The sequence below is a fragment of the Pseudonaja textilis genome, chromosome 17 (genome assembly GCF_049901715.1).
Source record: "Pseudonaja textilis isolate UNSWEBS1 chromosome 17, rPseTex1.2, whole genome shotgun sequence".
NCBI classification, from domain to species: Eukaryota; Metazoa; Chordata; class Lepidosauria; order Squamata; family Elapidae; genus Pseudonaja; species Pseudonaja textilis.
In genome coordinates this window covers 3,654,110-3,679,391 of record NC_142006.1, presented here as the reverse complement: position 1 = coordinate 3,679,391, position 25,282 = coordinate 3,654,110, and the positions used below count along the sequence as shown (strand labels likewise).

The 25,282-nt window shown below is 43.4% G+C and overlaps 1 protein-coding gene across 1 annotated transcript in view; it reads right to left on the bottom strand.

The window, feature by feature from the left end:
- COL27A1 (collagen type XXVII alpha 1 chain) overlaps positions 1-886 on the bottom strand; it is a 145,776-nt gene extending 144,890 nt beyond the window's left edge. The window contains exon 1 of the mRNA XM_087914728.1: positions 460-886. Coding sequence (XP_087770854.1) covers positions 460-515 — 56 coding nt within the window. The 5' untranslated portion in view covers positions 516-886. The remainder of the gene's footprint in view (positions 1-459) is intronic.
- Positions 887-25,282: the final 24,396 nt, after the last annotated feature.

Below are 25,282 nucleotides of genomic sequence, written 5' to 3'. Positions count from 1 at the left end.
TTCTTTCTTTCTTTCTCTTTCTTTCTTTCTTTCTTTCTCTCTTTCTTTCTTTCTTTTTCTTTCTTTCTTTCTTTCTTTCTTTCTTTCGCTTTCTTTTTTTCTCTCTTTCTTTCTTTTTCTCCTTCTTTCTTTTAAATTATAAAAAAAAAATCACTTTCTTCTTTCCGCCTCGAAACTTTCCCTTTCTCTTCCTTCTCCTCTCTCTCTCTCTCCCCTCCCTCTTTTGCCTCGAACTTTTTCCCTTCCCTTCCTTCGCTTCCCCAGCGGAGCAGGCGGCTGGGGCTGCCTTCCAGGCCTGCCTGCTCTCACATCTGGACGTGCGTCCCCCACACACACACCCACACACCCCCACCCCCATCCCGACCCCTGCCCCCTGCTCTCCCTCTCCTCCTCCCCCCCCCCCCGCCCAGCTCCCGGACCCGGACAGCCAGCTCACCCCTCCCTGGCTCGCTCGCTCACCCCCTTAGCGCGGCGGCTTGGAGTGTGCAGGCAAGCGGCCTCGGTACCAACGTCATCCCGTCCTTCAGTGCATAGCTCGTCCGCGGCAAAGCCTCAGAAAACTGGCCCCGGGGTGCATCTTCCTCTCCAGCCGACCCCGGCTGGGTTAAAGGCGGCTCTTCTGGGCTCCAGCCCCGCGCTGCGCTCTTCGCTCTCTCCGGAGGGGGAATCCTGGCTGGCGCTGGCCGCGAGGTTTGCGCTTCCCATTTAAGTCTCACTCGCTCGCGGGTGCCTTGGGGGGCAGCAGAGGGGGGGGGCCGAGAGAGAGGAGGCTATTTGGGCGGCCGGGGGGCTCCATTGCTCGCCCACCGACCCACCCAACCCTCCCCCACCCCCACCCCCCCCCGGCGCCTTTCTCTAACTCTCTTGCCGGAGCTCTCAGCTGAAGTCCAGCAGTTTCCTTCTTGCAAAAAAAAAAGGAAGGAAGGAAGGAAAGAACGAAGGAAGGAAGGAAGGAAAGAAGGAAGGAAGGAAAGAAGGAGAGAGAGAGAGAGAGAGAGAGAGAAAGAAAGAAAGAAAGAAAGAAAGAAAGAAAGAAAGAAAGAAAGAAAGAAAGAAAGAAAGAAAGAAAGAAAGAAAGAAAGAAAGAAAGAGTCTCGGTTCGGGTAGACTCAGCTTTTGGTCGGCTGCAAATTTGGCCCGGGGGTTGGTGGTTGTTTTGGGGCAAAGGGTGCCGGGCGTGGGGGAAGGTCTGCAAAAGGAACCTGGGAAAAAAAAAGCGGCTCTTCAAGAAAGAATCGGCGCGGCTCTTTCCTCCCCATGGAAACCCGCGTCTGGGTTCGGTGTGTGTGGGGGGGGAGAAGAGGGAAGGAGGAGAGGAAAGGGGGAAAGGGGGCAGAGGAGGAAAAGAAACGGAGAAAGGGGAATTTTAAAAAGGAGAGAGAGAGGAGGAGGGGGTGGAATCGCGCTTTTCGGAGCGCCCCGCCGCCAGCCGGTCGATGCTGCCCTCCGCTGGGCTAGTTGGGAAGCTGGAAACTTATTAAAGTTTTTTTTTCTTTTTCCCCCTTCCTTTGGTAAGGTTGGGGTGGCGGGGTTTGTGAAGGATGAAAAAGACAAGGGGGAGAGTAGGAAATTACCCTTGGCAACAATCCGAAGCTGCCCCTCTTTGAGAAAGCCAGGTTTCTATTTCATTTCTATGTCTTTATTTTTATTTTTTCCACCTTTGTGGCTGTCTTTCTCCTGATGCTAGAAATATCTGAAATAGGGTGGATAGTGGGGGATCCATCACTACTGGATGGATGGACAGAGATGAACAGATAGACGACTACATAGAATAGATGGGTAGGTAGATAGGAAGAGAGAGAGAGAGAGGATGGATGGATAGATGGATGGATGGATGGATGGATGGATGGATGGATGGATGGACGGACAAATAGGCAGACAAGTTGAGTGTATAGGTAGATAGGTAGAGATAGAAAGACAGACAGACAGGCAAAACATGGAATAGATGATGGATGAGAGAGAGAGGATGGATGGATGGATGGATGGATGGATGGATGGACGGATGGATGTATAGGTAGGTAGGTAGAGATAGAGAGACAGACAGGCAAAACATGGAATAGATGATGGATGAGAGAGAGAGAGATGGATGGATGGATGGATGGATGGATGGATGGATGGACGGACAAATAGGCAGACAAGTTGAGTGTATAGGTAGGTAGGTAGAGATAGAAAGACAGACAGACAGGCAAAACATGGAATAGATGATGGATGAGAGAGAGAGAGAGATGGATGGATAGATGGATGGATGGATGGATGGATGGATGGACGGACAAATAGGCAGACAAGTTGAGTGTATAGGTAGATAGGTAGAGATAGAAAGACAGACAGACAGGCAAAACATGGAATAGATGATGGATGAGAGAGAGAGGATGGATGGATGGATGGATGGATGGACGGACAAATAGGCAGACAAGTTGAGTGTATAGGTAGGTAGGTAGAGATAGAAAGACAGACAGACAGGCAAAACATGGAATAGATGATGGATGAGAGAGAGAGAGAGGATGAATGGATGGATGGATGGATAGATGGATGGATGGATAGATGGATAGATAAACAAGTTGAGTAGATAGACAGACTTGAATAGCTGACACTGATAATCACTGCCTGTCAAGCGCCAGGGAAATGGGGAGATTCAGAAGCTGAAGAACGGAAGAAGCTCCTTGGATAAGAAGCGAAACGTCTTCAAGAAAAAATAAAGAAAGTCCAGTTACCTTTTGAGATGCGGGGGGCAGAAATAAGCACTTTGGGGGCATTGGGGCTTAACTGCCTGTAAATCTTTGGGGTCACCCAACACAAGTAACGGGAGCTCACTCCATCACGCGGTGCTAGGGATTCGAACCGCCAAACGGCCAATTTTTTTTGATTGACAAGTTCAGCGTCTTAGCCACTGAGCCACCGCGTCCCTAGGGTTAGGTTGGCTTTAAAGTTATTCATTGTCCTTTGGCTGGACAGATGAGAGGCATATAAATTTAATAAAATAACTTGTGTTGATTCAGTTTGGTTGTGGTGGCATTTGTGCAATAGACTAACACAACTCTTTTTTTAAAAAAAAAATGGGTAACCGTTTTTCAAAAGCTAACCAAGGTCCCAGTCCTTAATATTTCCCTGAGAGTTAATCTCACGGGACAATCAAAAGCACTCATGGTTAAGAAATAGAGGTGAAGTTAATTGAAAGTCATTTATACTCCTAACTGGGGGGAAAAAGGGTTTGGAACAAAGGGGGACTTTTTAAGGAATTCTTCAACGCTGCCCAAATAGGTTGCAAATGATCAATAATGCATCAAGCTGCTAATTCTTAGGAGAATTTGCAGCCTCATCCCAGGGAATGCTCAGACCAGTTTAATGCCACTATAAACACTCAAGTTTCCATCTTTCTACCCCACCTGGGTTTTTTTTTAAACCTCTCTCCTGAACTGGAGAGTTGCTAAACAATCCAAGAGAGAGCCAGATTTCCTAAAAAGCTGTTTTCTCAAATTGCTGGCAAAAAGAATGGAGAAGGGTCACATTCTTCCTACTGCACCAAACTTGGGGGAAAATGCTGCCCTTTTTTCCAGCCATCTAAAATCAAAAGGAATGGTAGCTGGCTTTGCTTTCTCAAATTCAATTTATGAATAAAAACAGGGTAGGAAAACGCTGCCGTGCAGAGGGTTATCCCAGCTAGAGATTTTTAAGCACTGCAGTGCCAATCTCCAGAGTAATTTACTAATTCAAAAAGACCTGGATTCCAACACTCCCACCGCATAAAAATCAGCTCTTCCCCCACATGGCAAAAACATTCCTGGCCAAATAGCTACTAAAAATTAGCCTTTGCGTGTAGAAGTGATCGCTCCATACCTTTAAAAGAAAAGCTAACCCCCCAAATAAAAATGTTAAAAAGAGCAGAAATGCATTCGTAATGAACATCATTTGCGTTTAAAACATCACCCCTAGCCAAAATATAAAAAAAATAGAATGGATTGTAATTCATTGGCCGAAAGGAGCTTTCTTTCATATGGCCCAATTCTCCAAGTCTTTTAAGCATCGTTGCGATTTAAATTTAGGTTTAAAATTTAAAGCCACACGGAAGGAGGGATTTCGGAGCATGGATTATACTTACGCTACATCCAGGTACGATGTAGAAAGGATCTCTCGGCAAACAGACTTTAAAATATATATATATATATATATATATATATATATATATATTGCAGTTTTCTTCCCCCAATTCCTGAGTTTAAAAAAAAAAGAGCCTTGAGGATTGCAAAAATGCAAAGGAGCGCTGGGTGGGATCAGACAGCCCAGGCCATCTCCGGGTCCCCTGCTTGGATGGGCGCAGGTAGCTTCACCCCACGATCCAAAGATGCTACGGAGGAAAAGAAAATTCAGAGGCAGGGAACGGATGAAGGAAGAGGACGGATCTGCAGCCGAGCAACCACCAAAAAAAAATAAAAAATCCCCTTCTCTGCTGCCTCCTGTTGCTTTTAAATAGCTGCAGGGACTTTAAAAAAAAAAAAAAAATCCAGGAACCAGGTGTCTGGTTTCTGTGTGCTTTCCAAGCGAATGAATATCAAGCTTAACTTCCAGGCAGGACTCCTGTGAGCCAAGCAGCTCAGCGTCCTCTCTAAATTGCAGGCCGGCCGAGGAAGTGCCAAATCCTTCCTTGGCTCTCGTTCACCTTGGGAAGGTGCAGATGCCCTCGCCCGCCCGTGAAAAGAAGGGAGGTGCGGAAGAAGGGGGAGGGAGGAGGGGAGGAATGAGTGGTGTGGGGATCCCTGCCTAAACAGGGGGTTGGACTAGAAGACCTCCAAGGCCCCTTCTTACAGCTCTGTTATTCTATTGTATTCCAAGTCTGGCATCGGAGGAAGGATGAAGGGACTTTGGTAGGGGACTCGACTCACCTCTTTGCTTGGGGAAGGATGTATGTCTCAACGGGACGGGCCCCCAAGCTTCTGCATCTCCCAAGGGAAAGAAGGGGAAGAGTGATTTCCCCACCACCACTCTTTTCTCACAGGGAGATAGAGAGGGAGGAGGGGTCAAGTGGATGGATGGATGGATGGATGGATGGATGGATGGATGGATGAACAGATAGAATAGATGGTTAGGTGGATAGGTAAGTAAGTAAATAGGTAGATGAGAGAGAGAAAGAGAGATGTACGTACATAATTTAAGTGGATGGAGGGATGGAGGGATGGATGGACAGACGGACGGACAAACAAGTGGACAAGTTGAGTAGGTAGGTAGATAGCTGGATTAAATAGATAGATAGATAGATAGATAGATAGATAGATAGATAGATAGATAGATAAATGATAGATAGATAGATAGATAGATAGATAGATAGATAGATAGATAGATAGATAAACTGGATGGATGGATGGATGGATGGATGGATGGATGGATGGATGGACAGAGATGAGCAGATGGACGAATATATAGAATAGATGGATAGGTAGGTAGGAAGATAAGAGAGAGAAAGGTATATGGTTGGATGGATGGATGGATGGATGGACAAATAGGTAGACAAGTTGAGTGTATAAGTAGGTAGGTAGAGATAGATAGACAGACAGACAGGCAAAACATGGAATAGATGATGGAGAGAGAGAGAGAGAGAGAGGGTGGATGGATGGATAGATACATGGATAGATAAACAAGTTGAGTAGATAGATGGACAGACTTGAATAGACAACACTGATAATTTATTATGGAATTTCCCCAATTCTATGCAATCAGGTCCAAACAAAAATTAACAACTCGCTGATGTGGTTCACACACACACCACCCTTGTAAGCCAACCACAGCAGCGCACCCAAGAGCCCATAATGGTTGGGTAGATACAAACAGACCTGGGCCGTGGCTCAAACGCCATCCCGGCTGGGTCCAGATGCTAGGCTCCATTTAGCTTCTTGCCATCAGTATACACAGAAGGGACAGGATTTAGCGTGGTCCGTCGTGAGTTTCTATCCCATTGTAAAATAAACTTGAGGGAATTGGGCTTCCAAACTGCTAGTTGTCTTTCCTCAGGTGAGCAGGCAGGAATAATTTCCTTCGAATTATTCTTTGCTGCAAAAAATTATGGCTAAATCAATTCACGTGGGGAGGGAAGGGGGATTTTGCAGTATCCTTCCCCTGCCATGCCTACCAAGCCACACCCACAGAACCGGTAGTAAAACAATTCGAATCCCACCACTGTTGGAAATGTTATTCAACCACCTCTTTTTATAAGCAGAAGGAACTCAATCCCTTTCTCCTTCTGCATTCCTGATCATTTTTCACTATCCTTTTTAGAAGTTGACGCTAAACTTTTTGTTGCAGATTTGACCCCGGTGATGAATCCGGCTCTCCAACCGGATCGATACCTTTTTTATGGAAAGAAAATGAAATTCTACAAGCGAGACTTTTCTCTTGCCCGTTCATTTTTCCTAACACAAAACACACAGGCCTGTCCTCGGTCACATCTGAATTCTTCTGGCCAATCTGGCCTCTTCAGCATTTGCTCGAAAATCTCTCTCAGGAGTTCATAAACATACCTCAGAAATAGAGCCCACAAATTACAGGTCAACGCTAAAAAAAACACAGTCATCTAACTTGACCGCAAAGGTACAGAACAGGTTTTTTGAGAAATGGCTCCTGGGATGACTGAAGTTCAGACATGGTTGACCACAAAAGAAAAAAAAAGATGTACAGATCCTAGAAAGAGCAACAAAGATGATAAAGAGCATACAAAACAAAATGCAAACAACAGAAAATTAATAAAACTTTATATATATATATATTAAAAAAAGGAGAGATCCAATGTTGAACTAAGGAGAAATTTCCTGACAGTTAGAACAACCGATCAGTGGAACAATTTGCCTCAGAGGTTGTGGATGCTCCAACACTGGAAGTTTTCAAAAAGAGATTGGACAGCCATTTGTCTGGAATATATTTCTTTTCTTCTCCAGTTCTTTCTCTTCTCTTCCGCTGTCTCCACGCACTTCCCCATCCACTCTCCAGCCTTTTTTGTCTTTCTTATCGACAACTGTTAAGTCCGGGGTGTTATGTGGCAGGTGCCTATCTGTCTGGATTCTGAAGTCCCAGAGCAATTTAACTTTTTCATTTTCTATAACTTTTTCTGTTTTATGGTCCCACCAGTTCTTGCTTACGGACAAGTGATATTTCTTGCAAATCTTCCATTGCACCGTTGTTGCTACTTTGTCATGCCGCTGCTTGTAGTCAGTTTGTGCAAACTTCTTGCAGCAGCTCACCACTGTTTCTTCAGCTTCTTTGCTGCTGCTGCTGCTGTTATTATTATTATTATTATTATTATTATTATTATTATTATTATTATTATTATTATTATTATTATTATTATTATTATTATTTTCCTGCCACCCCTACAAATTCCAGATTTGGGCTGGGCTGTCCAATTGGCCATGGATTCCTTCTTCGCAGAGGCAAAGAAATATCTCTGCTTCTCTGCCATGTTCAAATATGGAACCACTCCAAGGGCGCATGTTGTTCCATCAGATGATCCCCAGATTAGTGGCGAGCAAGAAAGCCAGGGAGATCAAAGTAGAATCGGTTTGTCTCTGTCCATTCCCAGCCCTAGTGCCTCTGAAACATCTCAATGCGCTTTTGAGAAATTACACAGCCCGTTACGGACGGTGCCAGCGGTGACATGTTGAAATCTCAGCCACTGTTTGATGTCAAATGTTTGGCATTCTTTTCCAGCACACTCAGGGCCTTTGTTCCTCAACCACCAAAAAGCCAAGAGCCCCTCACGCTCCTTAAGACGTTGTTGCTTTGGGGTCCTTAAAAGATGCATCCACCACTGGAGGGGAAATCCTCTTTGGTTTCGATGGGTTAAAAAAAAAACTAGGCACGGGTGAATCGCCGGAGCTGTTCCATAGATGAATAGAGTAGAGCCATAAAGATGTGCAAAGCTTCAGGCAGCGGGTGGGTGAAATCCAGAAGTCACGAGTGGAAAATCATCAAAGAGCGATCCCACCTGGAACTAAGGAGAAATGTCCTGATGGTGGGAACAATTAACCAATGGAAGGGCTTGCCACCAGAAGTTGTGGGTCCTTCATCACTGGAGATTTTAAAGAAGAGACTGGACAGCCATTTGTCTGAAATGGGATAGGGTCTGCTGCTTGAGCAGGGGGGTTGGACTAGAAGACCTCCAAGGTCCCTTCCAACCCTATTATTTTATATTTTATGCTATCACTTCTCTTTCACACATTTGGCTCTCCCGCCCTTCATTCCAAAACTTCGGCGTCCTAGAATTGGTGTCTCAAAAACTCCGTAAATTCTGTTGTTCCTTAATTCCTTTTTACTGTACTCTTCTATTGTAAAGCCTGGTCAAAGATATTTGATTTTTGTTTGTACTGAAATAAAAATAACCAAAGTCAAAATCCCATTCAGTCCATCTTATTGGAAGATTACGGCAGCCCTTATCTTATAAAAAAACATTTTTATGCACAAGTGTGTGTGTGTGTGTGTGTGTGTGTGTGTGTGTCTATGTGTGTTACTGCATGCTAAAGAAATATCTGCTTTCTTCCAAATTTCTCTTTTTGAATTATGAGAGGAATCAAGAACCAAACACACAACTGTGTGTCAGCCTCTCTGGGCAGACTAATCCAGTTCCCCATCATCTTCTTAAATTTTGTCTTTTGGCGGCGCCCAGAAATTACTTGCAGGTCTCCAGGGAATTAGAAAATTCAGAGATAGATATCCTAAACACCAAGCATGGAATAATCACCTAAAATAGGACAGTGTGCGATGCCCATATCCTCAGCCAGCCAGGCAACCCATCCATAGAGGGTTACCAGGGTCTATAAACTGGAGGACCCAAAACTCTCTTGCGGCAATGAGACCATGAGCTATTTTCCATCTTCCCAGGTTGACTTGACGGTTATAGAAGTTGGTACTGGGGACACCTACGATTGCCAGGTATGGAAGTTGAACTTCTGGTTACTTCATCTCTAGCCCTCAAATGAGTTATTCAGAAACGGTTGTGTTTGGTGGACATCTATTCTTCTCTTGTTGGCTTTCTAATTCTAATTCTTGCAATCCAGATGGTCAGGATATATCTCAGCAAGACCTGGATATAAGAGGTGAAACTCATTCGATCAGAGGGCTGGGACCAAGGGCATCTGAGGACCCTTCCCAGGTAAAAATGCAACAATTCTCAAACTCAAGAAACAAAGCTAGCTTTGGATGGGAGTACGTGGGTGTAGGCTCTCCAGGTTTAAAAAAAAAATCCAATAAAAATAACCTTTAAAATTTAAAAGTTAAGCAGAGCTGGAAAGGAATAGCCACTTCTCTGTCCCCTACCACGTGCTGTGGTGAGCTTTCTCAGAGCATCTTGTAGCGGAGTTTAATAAGTAGCATCTTGTTCTGCCTGATTTAATGTTGGGCTTTTTAAACTCCCTTTTTACTTGGCTTCATTATTTCTGGCAAAGCAAAGACTAAACTTTCCATGGGTGTTTGGTGTGTGTCCAGAACTATAATTATGTCTTTCTGTGGCTCTTTGCAAGCTCCCCCAGCTGTAATTGCTAGCCAGCTGTCCCCAAACACCAACTCAACTTTACTGAATGATAAAATTTAAAAAAAGAAAAATCACTTTGTAAGAAGAAACTGCCTTGAAAAAAAAACCCATCCATAAATTGTTGATCCATTGACATGGCAACCTTCTTCATGCATTTCTGTTTTTATGATCTCGATCGTCGAAGATCTGGGCTACCAAATTTATTTATTTATTTTTTGTTCTCTCTCTCTCACTACATCAATTTTTCATGGCTAGTGGCCAATCCCTTAAACACGAGCCAGCCGTGTGTGGCGGCAGCCAAAAAAGCTAATACAATCCTTGGTTCTATAAACAGAGGCAAAAAAAACCCAAAATCACATGAAGTGTTAATACTGCTTTATTAAAGCCTTAGTAAGGCCACACCTGGAATACTGTATCTACTTTTGAAAAAGAGGTAGAGACTTTGGAAAAAGTGCAGAGAAGAGCAGCTAAAATGATCAAAAGGTCTGGAGATTAAAATATAGCAAGAACAGTTGCAGGATTTGGGTATGGCCAGTCTAGAGAAAAGAAAGACTAGGGGAGAGATGATAGCAGAATTTCAATATTTGAGGTGCTGCCATAAAGAAGAGGGGATCAACTTATTTTCTAAGGACCAGAGGGCAGGACAAGAAACAATGGATGGAAACTAACCAAGGAGAGAAGCAACCTAGAACTGAGAAACTTCCTAGCAATGAGGAACAACTTGCCACCAGAAGTTGTGGATGCCCCATCATTGGAGGTTTTTAAGAAGAGACTGGACAGTTACTTGTCTGAAATGGTGTAAGATCTCCTGCTTGAGCAGGGGGCTGGACTAGAAGACCTCCAAGGTCCCTTCCAGCTCTATTCTAAGATTCTGATTCATTATGCAAGCAGGAAGCAGCAAAAGGAGAAGGAAGGGAGTTGTGGATCTATCAAGCTGCATTGTTGTTTCTTCTTCTTCTTCTTCTTCTTCTTCTTCTTCTTCTTCTTCTTCTTCTTCTTCTTCTTCTTCTTCTTCTTCTTCTTCTTCTTCTTCTTCTTCTTCTTCTTCTTCTTCTTCTTCTTCTTCTTCTTCTTCTTCTTCTTCTTCTTCTTCTTCTTCTTCTTCTTCTTCTTCTTCTTCTTCTTCTTCTTCTTCCGTTAAACAAAGACAAAGTACATCACACGCCTTGGCTTCCGCATTTTCAGAACCGGCAGGAGACGTGAGGTTGGCTCACCGAGTTGGCTTTCATTTGCATCTCCCAAGGAGCCGAGAGGCTGCTATCGGCTCCATCTTTTCCACAACCGGAGCTCTGTTGTGGGTTTCTTTGGCTTTCTTTTGTTTTGTTGGCTGCAGGGGCTTCTTCCTAAAGCAGGAAAACCAACTGCGTGGTGGACAAACACCCCTTGTCAGAGGGAACACAAAGCCAGGAATAGATTAATCGCAGCAAGCTATTCCAAGGACCAAAGTCAGTGCAAAGGAGACATTGTGCTGTGGAAACAGTGGTTCCTTGCTACCCAAAAACTCCAAATTAAGTATCTTCTCTAAGTTAGAGGGATTAGGCCAAGGGGAACAATCCAGCTAGAAGCAAAATAAGCCAGAATGAGTTAGACATCTGCCTTTCTATAGGCAATGCAATAACCATGAATCGCAATAGCAATAGCGCTTAGACGTATATACCGCTTCACAGTGCTTTACAGCCCTCTCTAAGCGATTTACAGAGTGAGCCTATTTGCCCCCCAACAATCTGGGTCCTCATTTCACCCACCTCAGAAGGATGGAAGGCTGAGTCAACCTTGAGCCTGGTGAGTTTCAAACTGTCACATTGCAGTCAGCAGAAGTGGCCTGCAGTACTGCATTCTAACCAGTGCGCCACCGTGGCTCATGGAATGAGCTGTGGAATGATCTTCCTACAAATGGTGTGATGACCGAACTAAATTAATCAAACTCTAGCCAGAAATGAACGTATAGCATATCAGAAATATCGTTACGGAGAAACATCCATCTTGAGGTCCCAGAATTCTAGCTAACAGCAATTGATCAGTTATATTAGGTACTGTGGGGTCCCTGGTGTTTTCTGAGCTTGGTTGTTTTCTTGAAGATGTTTCATGACCCAACTAGGTAACATCATCAGTGCTAGAAGGGAGTGGGATTAGTGGGGAGGAAGAGGAGAAGGGGAGGAAGAGGATTAGGACTGTGGGGTCCTCGGTGCTTTCTGAGTTGGTTTGTTTGCTTGTAGATGTTTCATTACTCAACTAGGTAACATCATCAGAGCTAGTGACTAGCACTGATGATGTTACCTAGTTGGGTCATGAAAATGTCTTCAAGAAAACAACCAAGCTCGGAGAGTACCAAAGACCCCATTGTGCTACTACTACTGCTTTCTGCACACTCCTTACCAGCACTGATGATGTTACATAGTTGGGTCACGAAACTTCTTCAAGAAAGCAACAAAACTCAGACCACACAGTTCTCCTCCTCCTTCTCCTCCCCTTTCTGCAAACCCCACTCCTTACTAGCACTGATGTTATTATCTAGTTTGGGCCACGAAACGCCTGCAGCAAAAGAACCAAGCTCAGCGAGAACCGAGGACCTTTCATTTCAACCCTGAGCTAAAAATATTCTCCTTTAGTTGATATTAGGCATTGTTATTTTTCCCCCAAATCATGTATTTTGGGTTCGTGCCTGGAACTGCTTCCCAAGATGACCGCCACAAACTGGTTTCATTTTGTCCTGTCTTGACCTGAGAGAATCCATCGTTTCAAAATATCTTTCGATGTTACACGGTCTTTAACCACCAGCTATGATTAGCCTCCCTCCTGACATCTGTAATCTCTCGGAAGCTTCAGCCTTGAAGACCACTTTCTAAAATAAGCCTTCGGTTGGGGCGAGTCGAGCCTTCTGAATTTTAATTTCTTCATTCAAGGGAGGGCTTAGATTGGATCATTGGAGACGTGCCTGTCAACGGTCCCAAGCAAACCTCCGCTTCTCCAAACCACAGGATCTAAGGCAGCCTATAAATGGACCAAACCGAAGTCTTATCTTGTCCGGGAATCTGGGCAGGATATTCTAGACTATTTCTTGTTGCTGTTTTCCGACAACTGCCTTATGTGCAGAAAAACAGCGCTATATATGGCTTACATAAGTCCTGGGTATGATAAAAATGAAGTTTCGTAGCAACTAAACGTACGTGAGCATTCCATCGCTGGAGATTTTCAAGAAGAGACTGGACAGTCACTTGTCTGAGATTGTATAGGTTTCCTCCATTCTAATGGTAATTCTATTCTATTCTATTCTATTCCATTTCATCCCATCCCACCCGGTCCTATTCTTATTTTCCATGGATCAATTTAATCCTTATGCAACCCTCTCGTAAATGAAGAATAGGACCTTGGAGGTCTTCTTAGTTCAACCCTCGGCCCACGGGGATCCTATGCCATTCTGGACAAAGAGCTGTCCAATCTCTTCTTTAAAAACCTCCAGTGATGGATCACCCACAACTTCTGGAGGCAAAGCCACTGATTAATGGTTCTCACTGTTAGGAAATTTCTCCTTAATTCTAGGTTGCGTCTCTCTTGGATAATATTCCATCTGCCATTTCTTGTCCTGCCCTCTGGTGCTTTGGAGAATAAGTCCATCCCCTCTTTTTTTGGGTGACAATCCAACTAGAAGACTCCAGTCATCTTTGTTGCTCTTCTTGGCTCTCTTTCTAGGGTCTCAACATCTTTTTTAGTATCTCGGCAAAGAGAATTTGACACCCTCTTCCAAGTGTGATCTTGCCAGCCGCAGCCATACATTCTGCAATATCTGTTGCTACGTCTTCTGCCAATGTATCTTTTCTTTTGTGTACACTGAGAGCATTCCTTGTGTGTCCAATCACACTTGGCCAATAAAGAATTCTGTTCTGTTCTTATTCTTATTCTATTCTTATTCTATACTATACTATATTATACTATTCTATTCTATTTATTCTACTCTATATTATTCTATTCTATAATTCTATTCTACTCTACTCTACTGGATTCTTTCCTATTCTATTCTTATTGTACTCTATGAATATTATTAAGTGTTTTACCTGATGATTCTTGACTCTTGATGAAAGTATCTTTTCTTTTATGTACACTGAGAGCATTTGCACCAAGACAAATTCCTTGTGTGTCCAATCACACTTGGCCAATAAAGAATTCTTTCTTTCTTTCTTTCTTTCTATCTATCTATCTATCTATCTATCTATCTATCTATCTATCTATCTATCTATCTCTATCCATCCATCCATCCATCCATCCTTTTACATACATCTATCCGTCTGTCTCTGTCTATCTATGCTTACATCTATCTATCATCTGTCTGTCTGTCTGTCTATACTTACATCTATCATCTATCTACCATATCTATCCTCTTACATCTATCTATCTATCTATCTATCTATCTATCTATCTATCAATCAGCTGTCCTGGAAAATTTTAAGCATTGTCTCTTATGTTAACAGAATGACACACGTTTCCTTTTACAGGCAGAAGTGAAGCTAGCTAGGAGGATTCTGTCTGATGAAAGCATTCGTTCTTGGGAGGAAAAAAAGGGGAAGGAAGAGAAAAAAGATCTGATCTACACTTACATCTTCTCTTTCTCATTTCGTTTTCATTCCCCAAATAAAATTGCAAAACCTTTGGATCACTTGGCGATATTTTGGATGGGCGTGGATGAAGGCGTTGGCCAACTGTAGATGTTGGACCTGGCAACATGGCAAGGCCAACTCTATACGCTCCCTGTTGAGCTGAGATGGGGCCTGACCTCAGATCAGGTTTGGCTTCCAAACCGTTGGTGCCAACCAGCTGCCACACCAGACGCCCTGAAGAAAGATGCTTTCACAGCACACAAATCCAAACTTCTCCCCTGCCAGCCGCCAGCCTTTGCCAACTCACCACAAAGCTGCCTGTGCTCACTCAGGTTCTGTATCAGGAAAGGAATCCGCCCTTTGCCGTGTAGATCGATCGGGGGAGAATCCAGGAATCCACCATGATGCCTGTCTTCTCATCAACTAGATCCTGCAACATGAAAAATAAAAAATAAAAGATTCTTACAAGACCAGAATAACAGAATGACAGAGTTGGAAGGGAGGGACGCTGGAGATCTTCTAGTCCAACCCCTTGCTTAGGGGTTGTCCAATCTCTTCTTAAAAACTTGTAAGTGTTGGAGCATTCACAACTTCTGGAACCGAGATGAGGACCCAGATTGTTGGGGGCAAGAGGCTGACTCTGTAACCCACTTAGAGGGAGCTGTAAAGAACCATAAAGCAGAATATAAGTGCTATTGCTATCGCTCTTCCCCTTTTGCACCTTCTGACAGGCCAAATCAATAGGGAAGCCAATTTTCCTTCACAACCATGTTATTCGCTTAAGAAAGGTGGCACAAAGAGTCATCAAATGGGGGCAACGCTTGCTTAATAAGTGCCTCACTTAACAACAGAAACGTCGAGCTCAATTGCGGTCGTACGCATTTGCTTATTTTATATTTTATTTTTACAGAGTTGGAATTCGCCTCCCCACCCCCGCAAAGTCCAGCCTCCTTTCTCCTGTCTCACAAAGAATTATTACTTAGGAAAGCAAAAGGTCGGATTAAAGATTAAAAGTTTCCCAAATTGCACCAAGACGCCCAAATTACACGTACCGCCGAGCAGTCCAAAACCTTTGATCAAATTTAACTTCCTTTTCTGTCGGCAGGACTCTGAAGTCTCTGGCTAAATTATATTGTTGGCCCGAGAGCATTTCCCCCCCCACCCCCTCATGAATATTAGAAAAATTGCTGCTTTTCGCTGGGTTCACAAGTGGTTTCTCTTTTTCTTAATCAACTTTCAAGCCGAAAGTTTCCTTTTTTTAACTTGAAAGGGCTCGAGGTGAATAACGTGGATTTTATTCCTTCAAATTAAGTTTGTCCTTCCGGAGATATTTCAAGATTGTTGGGCCAATAAGCTGGCAGGGCCAAGATGCTATTTTATTTTATTTATTTATTTATTTTTTACATTTTGCAAGTTGGTTGGAAAGGAAAACCGAGCTCCAGCTGAAATAAAATGGCTATTATTGCCTGGTATTTCTCATTGGGTGTTGCAATATTTTTCCTAGCGTGCAAAACAATTGTTGCCTCGTTTTTTCCCCCTTTTCTGAGCCGGCTATAATAGTTCCATGGAGCACATCCCTGTTGGAAAGATTTTTTTTTTTTAATGTCGCTTTTCATGCAAGAAAATCAATAAAAATCACAGGGTTTAAGGACTTTCTAAACAAGCAAGCCCTCCCTTTTTTTAAAACATTTTTTTTAAAGAAAATATACCAGACACAAAACTGCTAAGTTCAACCTTCATCACATTTAGGACTGTTGCAGCATTCCCACAATCACGTGATGAAAATTCAGACGGTTTGACAACTGGCATGAACTTATGTCGGTTGCAATATTCCAGGGTCACAAGATCTCCTTTAGCAACCTTCTGGCAAGGAAAAGTCAAAGGGGAAACCAGATTCATTTAACGACTCTGTTACTAATGCAACAATTGTAATGCTTCATTCAATGATTTAATAATTACACTCAACTTTAAGGATTCACTCAACAATCAACCCATGGAACAGAAGTTGCCTTCGGAAGTTGTGGGAGCTTCATCACTTGAGACTTTCAAGAAGAGATTGGACTGCCGTTTGTCAGAAATTGGTGTAGGGTCTCCTGCTTGGTCGGGGGGGTGGGGGTTGGACTAGATGACCTACAAGGTCCCTTCCAACTCTGTTAATCTGACTATGGCAAGAAAGATCATAAAATGGAGCAAAAGTCACTTTACAACTGTCTTGCTTAGCAACATAAATTTTGGACACAATATAGCCCTATTGTAGGTCCTTTCATTTTTTTTTTCAAGAGGCGTTGCTTCACTTCATTAATTGGAGGGATTGAAGAAATGAGCTTTTCTTTCCCTCTTCTGAGAATAGAATAGAATAGAATAGAATAGAATAGAATAGAATAGAATAGAATAGAATAGAATATGGAAAAAATGGAGTGGAATGTAATAGAATAGAATAGAGAATAGAAAATAGAATAGAATAGAGAAAGAATAGAATAGAATAGAATATGAAATGCAATGGAATAGAAATCAGAATAGGATAGGATAGGGTAGGGTAGGATAGGGTAGGATAGGACAGAACAGGATAGGATAGAATAGAATAGAATAGAATAGAATAGAATAGAATAGAATAGAATAGAATAGAATAGAATTCTTTATTGGCCAAGTGTGATTGGACACACAAGGAATTTGTCTTGGTGCAAATGCTCTCTGTGTACATAAAAGAACAGATACATTCGTCAAGAATCATAGTCATACGGTTAGACAGTAAATAGAATATCATCATAGGGTACAATAAGCAATCAAATCATACTAGGAAACAGTCAATAAAAATCATAAGGATACAAGCGACAAAGTTACAGTCATACAGTCACAAGTGGGAGGAGATGGGTGATAAAGGAGTGATGAGAAGATTAATAATAATAGTAGTAATGCAGACTTAGCAAATACTTGGACAATGTTGAGGGAATTATTTGTTTAGCAGAGCGATGGCGTTCAGGAAAACTCTCCTTGTGTCTAGTTGTTCTGGTCTGCAGTGCTCTATAGCGTCATTTTGAGGGTAGGAGTTGAAACAGTTTGTGTCCGGGATGTGAGGGGTCTGTAAATATTTTTCACAGCCCTCTCTTTGACTCGTGCAGGATACAGGTCCTCTTATAGCAAGTCAAAAACCACGGTGGGCATAGCAAATCTACAGTCCGCCTGGGTTGGCATTTCGGCCCGGGATACCGAGGTGTGGCTCCTTATGTGCCAAATTCACATATTAAACCGGGAGACCAGCCCATGGGAGAATAAAGACTCTTTAAACACCCTGTAAGAAGAATCACCCATGTACGTTTCCCTAGTTGACCGTGGCGTCTTGCCAATGAGTTAGTGGGATTCTGAAAACTTCCCCAAACAGAGATGGATTTAGAAGGAGCTTTCCACCCTTATGGACTCCTGACGTGGAACTGCCACGTTCCCAAACGTGGTCTCCTCCTGCCAACTTTGGTGTTCCTCGAGATTCTGCTCCCCCCCCCCACACACACACACAAAAGTATGATGAAAAGTAGACAAAAAAATCGGATGGAAGGTACTATTTTTGTTTTATATCTATATTCATAAAAGCGAAACGCCACTCACGCATCATCACAAAATCTCCAGAACCGTAAAGCCTACAAACTTGAAATTTGGCACTAATGTTCCTCTTGGCTTCTAGGGGCTCACTAAGAAAGGATTTTTTCAAATGATCATCAGAGCATTTAGAGTATTTCCATTATTATTATTATTATTATCATCATCATCATTATTAACACGCTCTGATGCTAAAGAGTTCTACTCCACTTCCCCACCTGAAACGAAATCTGTTCCAAATGCAAAACACAAGCAGAGGAGAGGAGTTTCACTTTTACTTTCACAGCACCAAGCAGCTTTAGTACAGAACAGCTGAGCTAAGCCACGCCCAGGCTCCCTGCTGTCTCCTTCTTGCTTACACCGCAAATACTGCTTCAGTTTCCAAACAGCCCTCCACTGTCTGACACACTGACAGAACGTTAGCCAGATGAATACCAGTGGATGCTGGTAGGCAGAGGCAGAATTTTCCCCCCTTATTTTCCTCCCCAAAACCTAAGCCTGAACACATAGTTTCTCAGCAAAGCATGGGGATCGAGCATATATATATGGGTTATATATGGGTTCTTGTAGAAGACTTTAATAATGCCTTGGTAAGGCCACACTTGGAATTCTGCATCCAATTTTAATTGCCACAATATAAAAAAGATGTTGAGACTCTAGAAAGTGTGCGGAGTAGCGCAACTAAGATGATTAGGGGACTGAAGGCTCAAACCTATACAGAACAGTTGCAGGAACTGGCTATGTCTAGTCTGATGAAGAGAAGGACCAGGGGTGGCATGATAGCAGTATTTGAGGGGCTGCCCCAAAGAAGACGGGGGTCAAGCTATTCTCCAAAACACCTGAAGGCAGGCAGCTAATCTGTGGAGAGAAGCAAGCTAGAACTAAGAATTTTCCTGACAGTGAGAACAATTCATCCATGGAAGTTTGCCTCCAGAAGTTGTGGATGCTCCAACACTGGGAGATTTTAAAGAAAAATTAGAATTTAGAATAGAATAGAGCTGGAAGGGACCTTGGAGTTCTTCCAGTCCAGTCCCCTGCTCAAACAGGAGAATCTATACAATCTCAGACAAGTGTCTTCTTAAAGCACCCACAACTTCTGGTGGCAATTGGACAATCATTTGTCTGAAATGCTGCAGGGTTGAGCTAGAAGACCTCCAAAGTCCCTTCCCACTCGGGTTGTCCATTTCAAAACGTTTCTTCATTCCAGTCCCCTTTGGCCACCTCAGCCCCTGTGTGATGACCCGGGGTGTGGCACAAAAGCAACAAAGTCACAAAAATGGGTAAAGTTCCTTTAATGCCTCCAACTTGGCCACCAATGCCCAGTTATCCTCGGCTGGAGATCAAACTCTTCCAAAAATAGTCTACAAAGGGAAGAAATGCAATCCGAACCCAAAGTACAGATACATTAGAAATAAAAAAAAACCAACACAAACCACACTGAAGTAATTAACACGGCAGGGCAGGATGATAAATTGCAGACTTCCAAAAGATAACGAAGCAGCCACAGTTGGGAGGATGCCAAAACCCAGATAAGCCTGGACAAAGATAGTACACGCTTTGCTTCCAGCAAGGTGCTGTGTGCAAGCGCCCTTCTTAGAACCTGTTCTCCCAGCTGCAGCCCATGAAGGGGATCAGGGCCCTTTCCTCCCCCGTAGGCCATGCCATTCACATTTCTCCTTTATCCGTTCCTCCCTGCGTGAGAGAGGGTGGCCCTGGGTCTTCCTCTGAATGGCCAGCCAGACTGTGCCCTTCCCCAGTTTCCTCCACAGCCACCAGAGCCACATTCCCACTCCCTGTCAACTGCTCCATCGCCCCCCTCAGAATCCGACTCCAACAAGGGCATGACACCCTGCCTCTCAGACCAGACGGAACGGTGTTTAAAAATCCATACCATTTCTTTTGGATTTGGCCGATAAAACGCACGGTTCCCCCAAGGCTCATATTCTCCCTCCCCTTCAAACCCTTTTCAATGGAGCCCTTTATAACACAGGGTTGGAACGGGGGTAGGTGGGGAAAGGCCTCATTAATATTTCTACCTATACGCTTTTCTTTCTCTTTTCCGTGGCTTCCTGTTCAGATTGGAACAGATCTCCGTACAGGGAGTGGAGGTGGGGGAAGGAAATGGGTGGAAAATACACTTATTTAGTCTTGGCACCGCTATCCTAAATAGCCGAGGCGGGGCCGGTGTAGGGTGAGGGAGTCAGAGAGGACTTTCTCCTGTGGGTGTTTCTGGGGTGAAGGGCCGCGTTGTCCTCTCGCTTTTAGAGGGATGAAGAACCTCCATTCATGCCTGGGGAGAGTTGGAGGAGGACAGAGAACTGGAATGTAGAGGGAAAAGTGCCCAGTAAGAAGCTCCTCCTGGTTGGAGGAGGTCGGTTGTTGGAAATTTGGGGGGAGTTACCAGTTCTTGTAGCTATAGAAGGTGCTGCTGTTTGCCTAGCACTGCGGGGTGCCTCCAAGGTCATCTTGAAGGAAAGATCACTCGAACACAGCTCATCTGCCTGGAATCCACACCGTATAACGGACATTAATACGATTGAGCAAGTCCAGAGATATTTCACAAGAAGAGTCCTCAACTCCTCTGCTCGCAGTAGAATCTGTAATGCCACCAGGCTTGAAATTTTGAAGAAATTCAAAACGCCGCCTACGGTCTGACCTAAACTTAGTACACAAAATTGTCTACTGCAATGTCCTACCTGTCAATGACAAACTTCAGCTCCAACCACAATAACACACGGGCAAACAATAGATGCAAACTCCAAGTAAACCGCTCCAAACTCGATTGCAGAAAATACAACTTCAGCAACAGAGAGGTCAACGCCCGGAACTCACTTCCTGACTCTGTTGTTACATCCTCAAACCCCCACAAACTTCAAACTGTCTACTGTGGATCTCACTCCATTCCTAAGAGGTCTGTAAGGAGGTGTGCATAAGCGCACTAGCGTGCCTATCGTGCCTGTCCTACTGTTCCCATTTCTTCATACTCATTTATTGTGTATATACTTATACCCGTTTATACTTACGTGTTGGAACTGCACTGCTGATCTTGTGGAATTGGGACCTCTTCTAAGACCTTCTCAAAAAAAACTTCTAAGGCCTCTTCTAAGAGGTTTCGCAGGCAAACGCTAACCCATCGCCTAGGGGAGTACAGAAAGATCTTTCTCCATAAAACATGTACTTGTCAAAGCAAGTTTATTTGAACTAGAGGGAGAAATAAAAGATTCTGTATTTTCAAGACACCAAAGAGAAACACTTTGCCGGAGAAAAAAGGAGCCCCATTCTAGCTGACAAAACCATCACAGGAGATGAAAAGGTGCTTTCTTGACTCCTGAACTGAGATTTCCCACTCCCTTGTCATTCTCCCTGATTGATTGCTACACCCCAGGCATTTGTTAGCAATGGAAGGCCACCTTATAGCCAGATCTGACTCCCAAGAGTATTTTGCTCAAAATGTGCACTTTTTGAACATGTGCGCGCCAGTTTTTAAGCGGAGGGCGATGGACTGTGAAAGATTAAGCCATCCTTGAAATATATCTACAAGCACATTTGTGCCGTTTTCTTAGCCCCCATGCAACGGTTTTACGTTGTGTAGAACGTCTTGTGTCGGAGTTTTTTTGACTCACTCCTTAACTTCAGTCATGGTAGATGACCTCCTTTCTTGTTGTTCAACCTTCTTGTATAATGCTTTGGGGTGAATTACACAGTTCCACCCCAACTGAACTCCACAGTGGATTTTGTCTTAGGTTGCAGCAGATGCCTTCAAGAAACTTCAAGCAGTTTTGGAGATTGACACAGACATGGGTGGAACAAATGGTCGGGAGAGTATATTCCGTTTAAACCAGAATTTTCTTTTCTCCTAGGAATAATACCAGAAGGATAAAAGAAAGGTTTAATTTATGTGTTGATGGCGGCTAGAATAATATATGAGCAATACTGGAAGGAGGAAAGAACACTGCCAGAAATAGAGATAATAAGGAAAATTATGGCCTGTGCAGAATCAAGACAGGTTAACTCTAGAATTAAAAAATAAGGGGGAATCTGAATACTATGTAACATGGAATAAACTTTATCAGTGGTTGCATAGAAGAAGGCAAGGTTGGAACATAAGTAGCTAACAGATAATCAGAGTTATCTGTTATTAGCACAGTTGAGCACGTATGTTATTATGTTATTAGTATGTTATTAGCACGTATCTGATATTAGCACAGTTGAGAAAGTCCAGAAATATTTCACAAGAAGAGTTCTCCACTCCTCTACTCGTAGAATACCTTATGCCACCAGACTTGAAATTCTAGACCTAGAAAACCTTGAATTACGCTGTCTTTGGTCTGATCTAAGTATAGTATATAAAACCATACATTGCAATGTCCTACCTGTCAATGAATACTTCAGCTTCAACCATAACAACACAAGAGCACACAATAGATACAAGCTCAAGGTTAACCGCACCAAACTTGATTGCAGGAAATACGACTTCAGCAACAGAGTGGTCAATGTCTGGAATACTCTACCTGACTCTGGTTTCTTCCTCAAACCCCAAAAACTTTAACCTTAGACTGTCTACTATTGACCTCACCCCTTTCCTAAGAGGCCTGTAGGGGGCATGCATAAGTGCACCAACGTGCCTACCGTCCCTGTCCTATTGTTTCTTTTTATTTTTCTATATGTACCCATTTCATGTATTCATAACTATGTATATACTTATACCTATTATCTTGTAAGCAGTTGACAAATCAAATAAATAAAATAAAAATAAATAAGTTGGAAGGGACCTTATAGGTTATCTAGTCCAACACCCCCCCATCCAAGTGGGAGACCCCACACCATTTCTGACAAATGGAACATTTTGAAGTTCTCAAGTGATGGTGCTCCCACAACTTCTGAAGGCAACTTCTGTTCCATTTGTTGATTGTTCTCACTGTCAGAAAGTTTCTCCTTATTTCCAGGTTGACTCTCTCCTTGGTCAGTTTCCATCCATTATTTCTTGTCTGGCTTTCAAGTGCTTTGGACAACAGGTTGACCCCTTCCTCCTCTTTGACTCCCAGAATCCCTGAGCTAACATGACTGGAGGAGGAATTCTGGAAGTCCACAAGTCTTAAAGCTGTCAAGTTTGAAGACCCTTGCTTTAAGGTCTTATGACAGTCTTTCTCAACCTCAAACCTTCTCAAGAAGTATCTCAAGGGAATTCTGGGAGTCGAGGTCCATCTTAAACTTGGCAAGGTGGAGAAACACTTGAGACTCTAGCACAAGGCTCTTCAAACTTGGCAAGTTTAAGACTTGTGGACTTCAACTCCCAGAATTCCTGAGCTAACATGACTGGAGGAGGAATTCTGGGAGTCGAAGCCCACAAGTCTTAAACTTGCGAAGTTTGAAGACCCTTGTTCTAAAATGTTTTCTTGACGGATCGACTGATTTCTTACTACCCTTCAGAGACACAACATTTGGCTGGGAGCCCTTGTGGAGCCACCCTCCTAAAATCATGTTAGGTGGAAACTTTCCTCCTTCAGCCAAAGGTCCCTGCTTTTCAACACAGTGGACCTCTTTCACAAGAAGTTCACCTAACATTTTAGAGCCAAATATTTGCACACCGACTCCGCTCTCTCTCTCGCCACACTCAGCAGACTAGAAACTACCAATGAAATAGGTCACCTCCTGCCCTCCTTTTAATCCACACGGAATTGCACCACTTGAACCACGTTTAGCATTGGACTCAAGGGGATTCGGCCTGCAAAGAACAAAAGGTCCTTGTCTTTGCAGTTATGGAGTTGCCAATTTGACCAGCCTCAACTTGCTGCCAGAGGTGACCCGAAATGAAGAACGGTTCCAGGAATAATCCGTCCCAAAGACCTGAAACTAGGGAGAAGGCAATGGGTCTCCTGAATTATTTCCACAACTGACAAGAACTTGGCAATGAAAACTTGGAAGACCCCACTAAAGAGTTGGGGAAGTCTAGTTTGCTATATCTTATAGCAGTAGTTCTACGTTTCTCCGCCTACAATTTTATGCCACTAGATTTGAAATGTTAGGCTTAGACAACTTAGAACTATGCCGCCTTTGGTCTGACCTAAGCGTAGTACACAAAATTATCTATTGCAATGTCCTACCCAACAATGACGACTTCAGCTTCAACCGCAGCAATACATGAGCACACAATAGATACAAACTTAAGGCAAACCGATTGCAGGAAATATGACTTCAGCCATAGAGTGGTCAATGCCTAGAATGCACTACCTGAGTCTGTGGTTTCTTCCCCCAAACCCCAAAATTTGCTGACCTCACCCCATTCCTAAGAGGTCTGTAAAGGGACGTGCATAAGCACACCAGCGTGCCAACCTTCCCTGTCCTAATGTTCCCTTTTATTCATATCCATTTCATGTCTTCATAATCATGTTTATACTTATATCTAACACGTGCTTGACAAAATAAATAAATAAATCTTGAACCTAACCAAAACTATGCGCTACTCTTCAAAACATGGGTGGCAACATTTGGGCGGACTACTCTTCATGGATGTGTGAGAAGAGCCACAGCAACACCAAACAAGAAAAGTTGGCTCATATTCATTGGGAGTTTATAGGTCTTGCTTTCTTTCTTTGGGATGAGGGATGGTTTTGTAGGTAGTCATACATTGCTTTTCATTTTGTCAGGAACTCTGGGAGTAGCAAAATTGGGGACAAGTGTGTGCAGTGGGTTCTCTCAAATCATTCCCAAGGCCTAAAACGAATGAGCTGAATCATCTGTAAGCTTGGAAAGATTTCAGTCTGCAACATTTTGAGTGATCCTGCTTGAGAAAGGTCTACTAACTTTGCTTTGAATGTCTGAACTCATCCTGCAAACTCCGCTACTACCGGTGTTTTGAGCCAAGAGGGACTTCACCAACGCTGGAAAGATCGGCGCACAACGTGCCAAACTATTTGCAAAGGTCTCCCTCTTCTGGAGAAGCTATGTAGACGCCTTTTGAGCCGGCTTGTGCTATCCTTATTATCCTTCATTCCTGGGACTGCAACAATGAGTTTGACGTGCATTCTTGGCATTAGGCACCAACAGCTGCTCCAGCCTCATCCAGGCCAAAGGAGGAGGTCCTTTTTGAGGTCCTTCCTGCTTTTAGAAAGTGACTATGTGGAAAGCAGCAGACTAGAACCGTCACCCACCATGGAGAGCCAGCCTTGCAAATCTGGAGATTGCTAAAATGATCGCTTCTTCTAAAGTATGTTGAGCAGGGATGAATATTTTGGAGACCGTCCATCCGCCAAACCATATTCTGATTTTCCAGAAAATATTTGCCCTTTCCTTAAGAGAGGGGCTGGTTTTTGGTTTTTTGCTTGGTTTTCCAGTCTAGCTTGGAACTCTTGGTGTCACCCAAACAAGTCCTAACTAAGGTTGGCTCTGCTTAAGTTTCCACGGTCAAAGAGGTCTAGATGCTACCACCCCAAATTCCATTTTCTGAACCCATGCTTCTTGTTTGCACGTCCCGTGTTGATCAAACCTGTGCTAGAAGCTGTCCATGCAACTAATGAACGACACTGGTTAGATGTAAGCATCTCTTCCAGAAAGAGGACAGCCAAGTCCAAGCAGCAGGTGCTCCAAACAA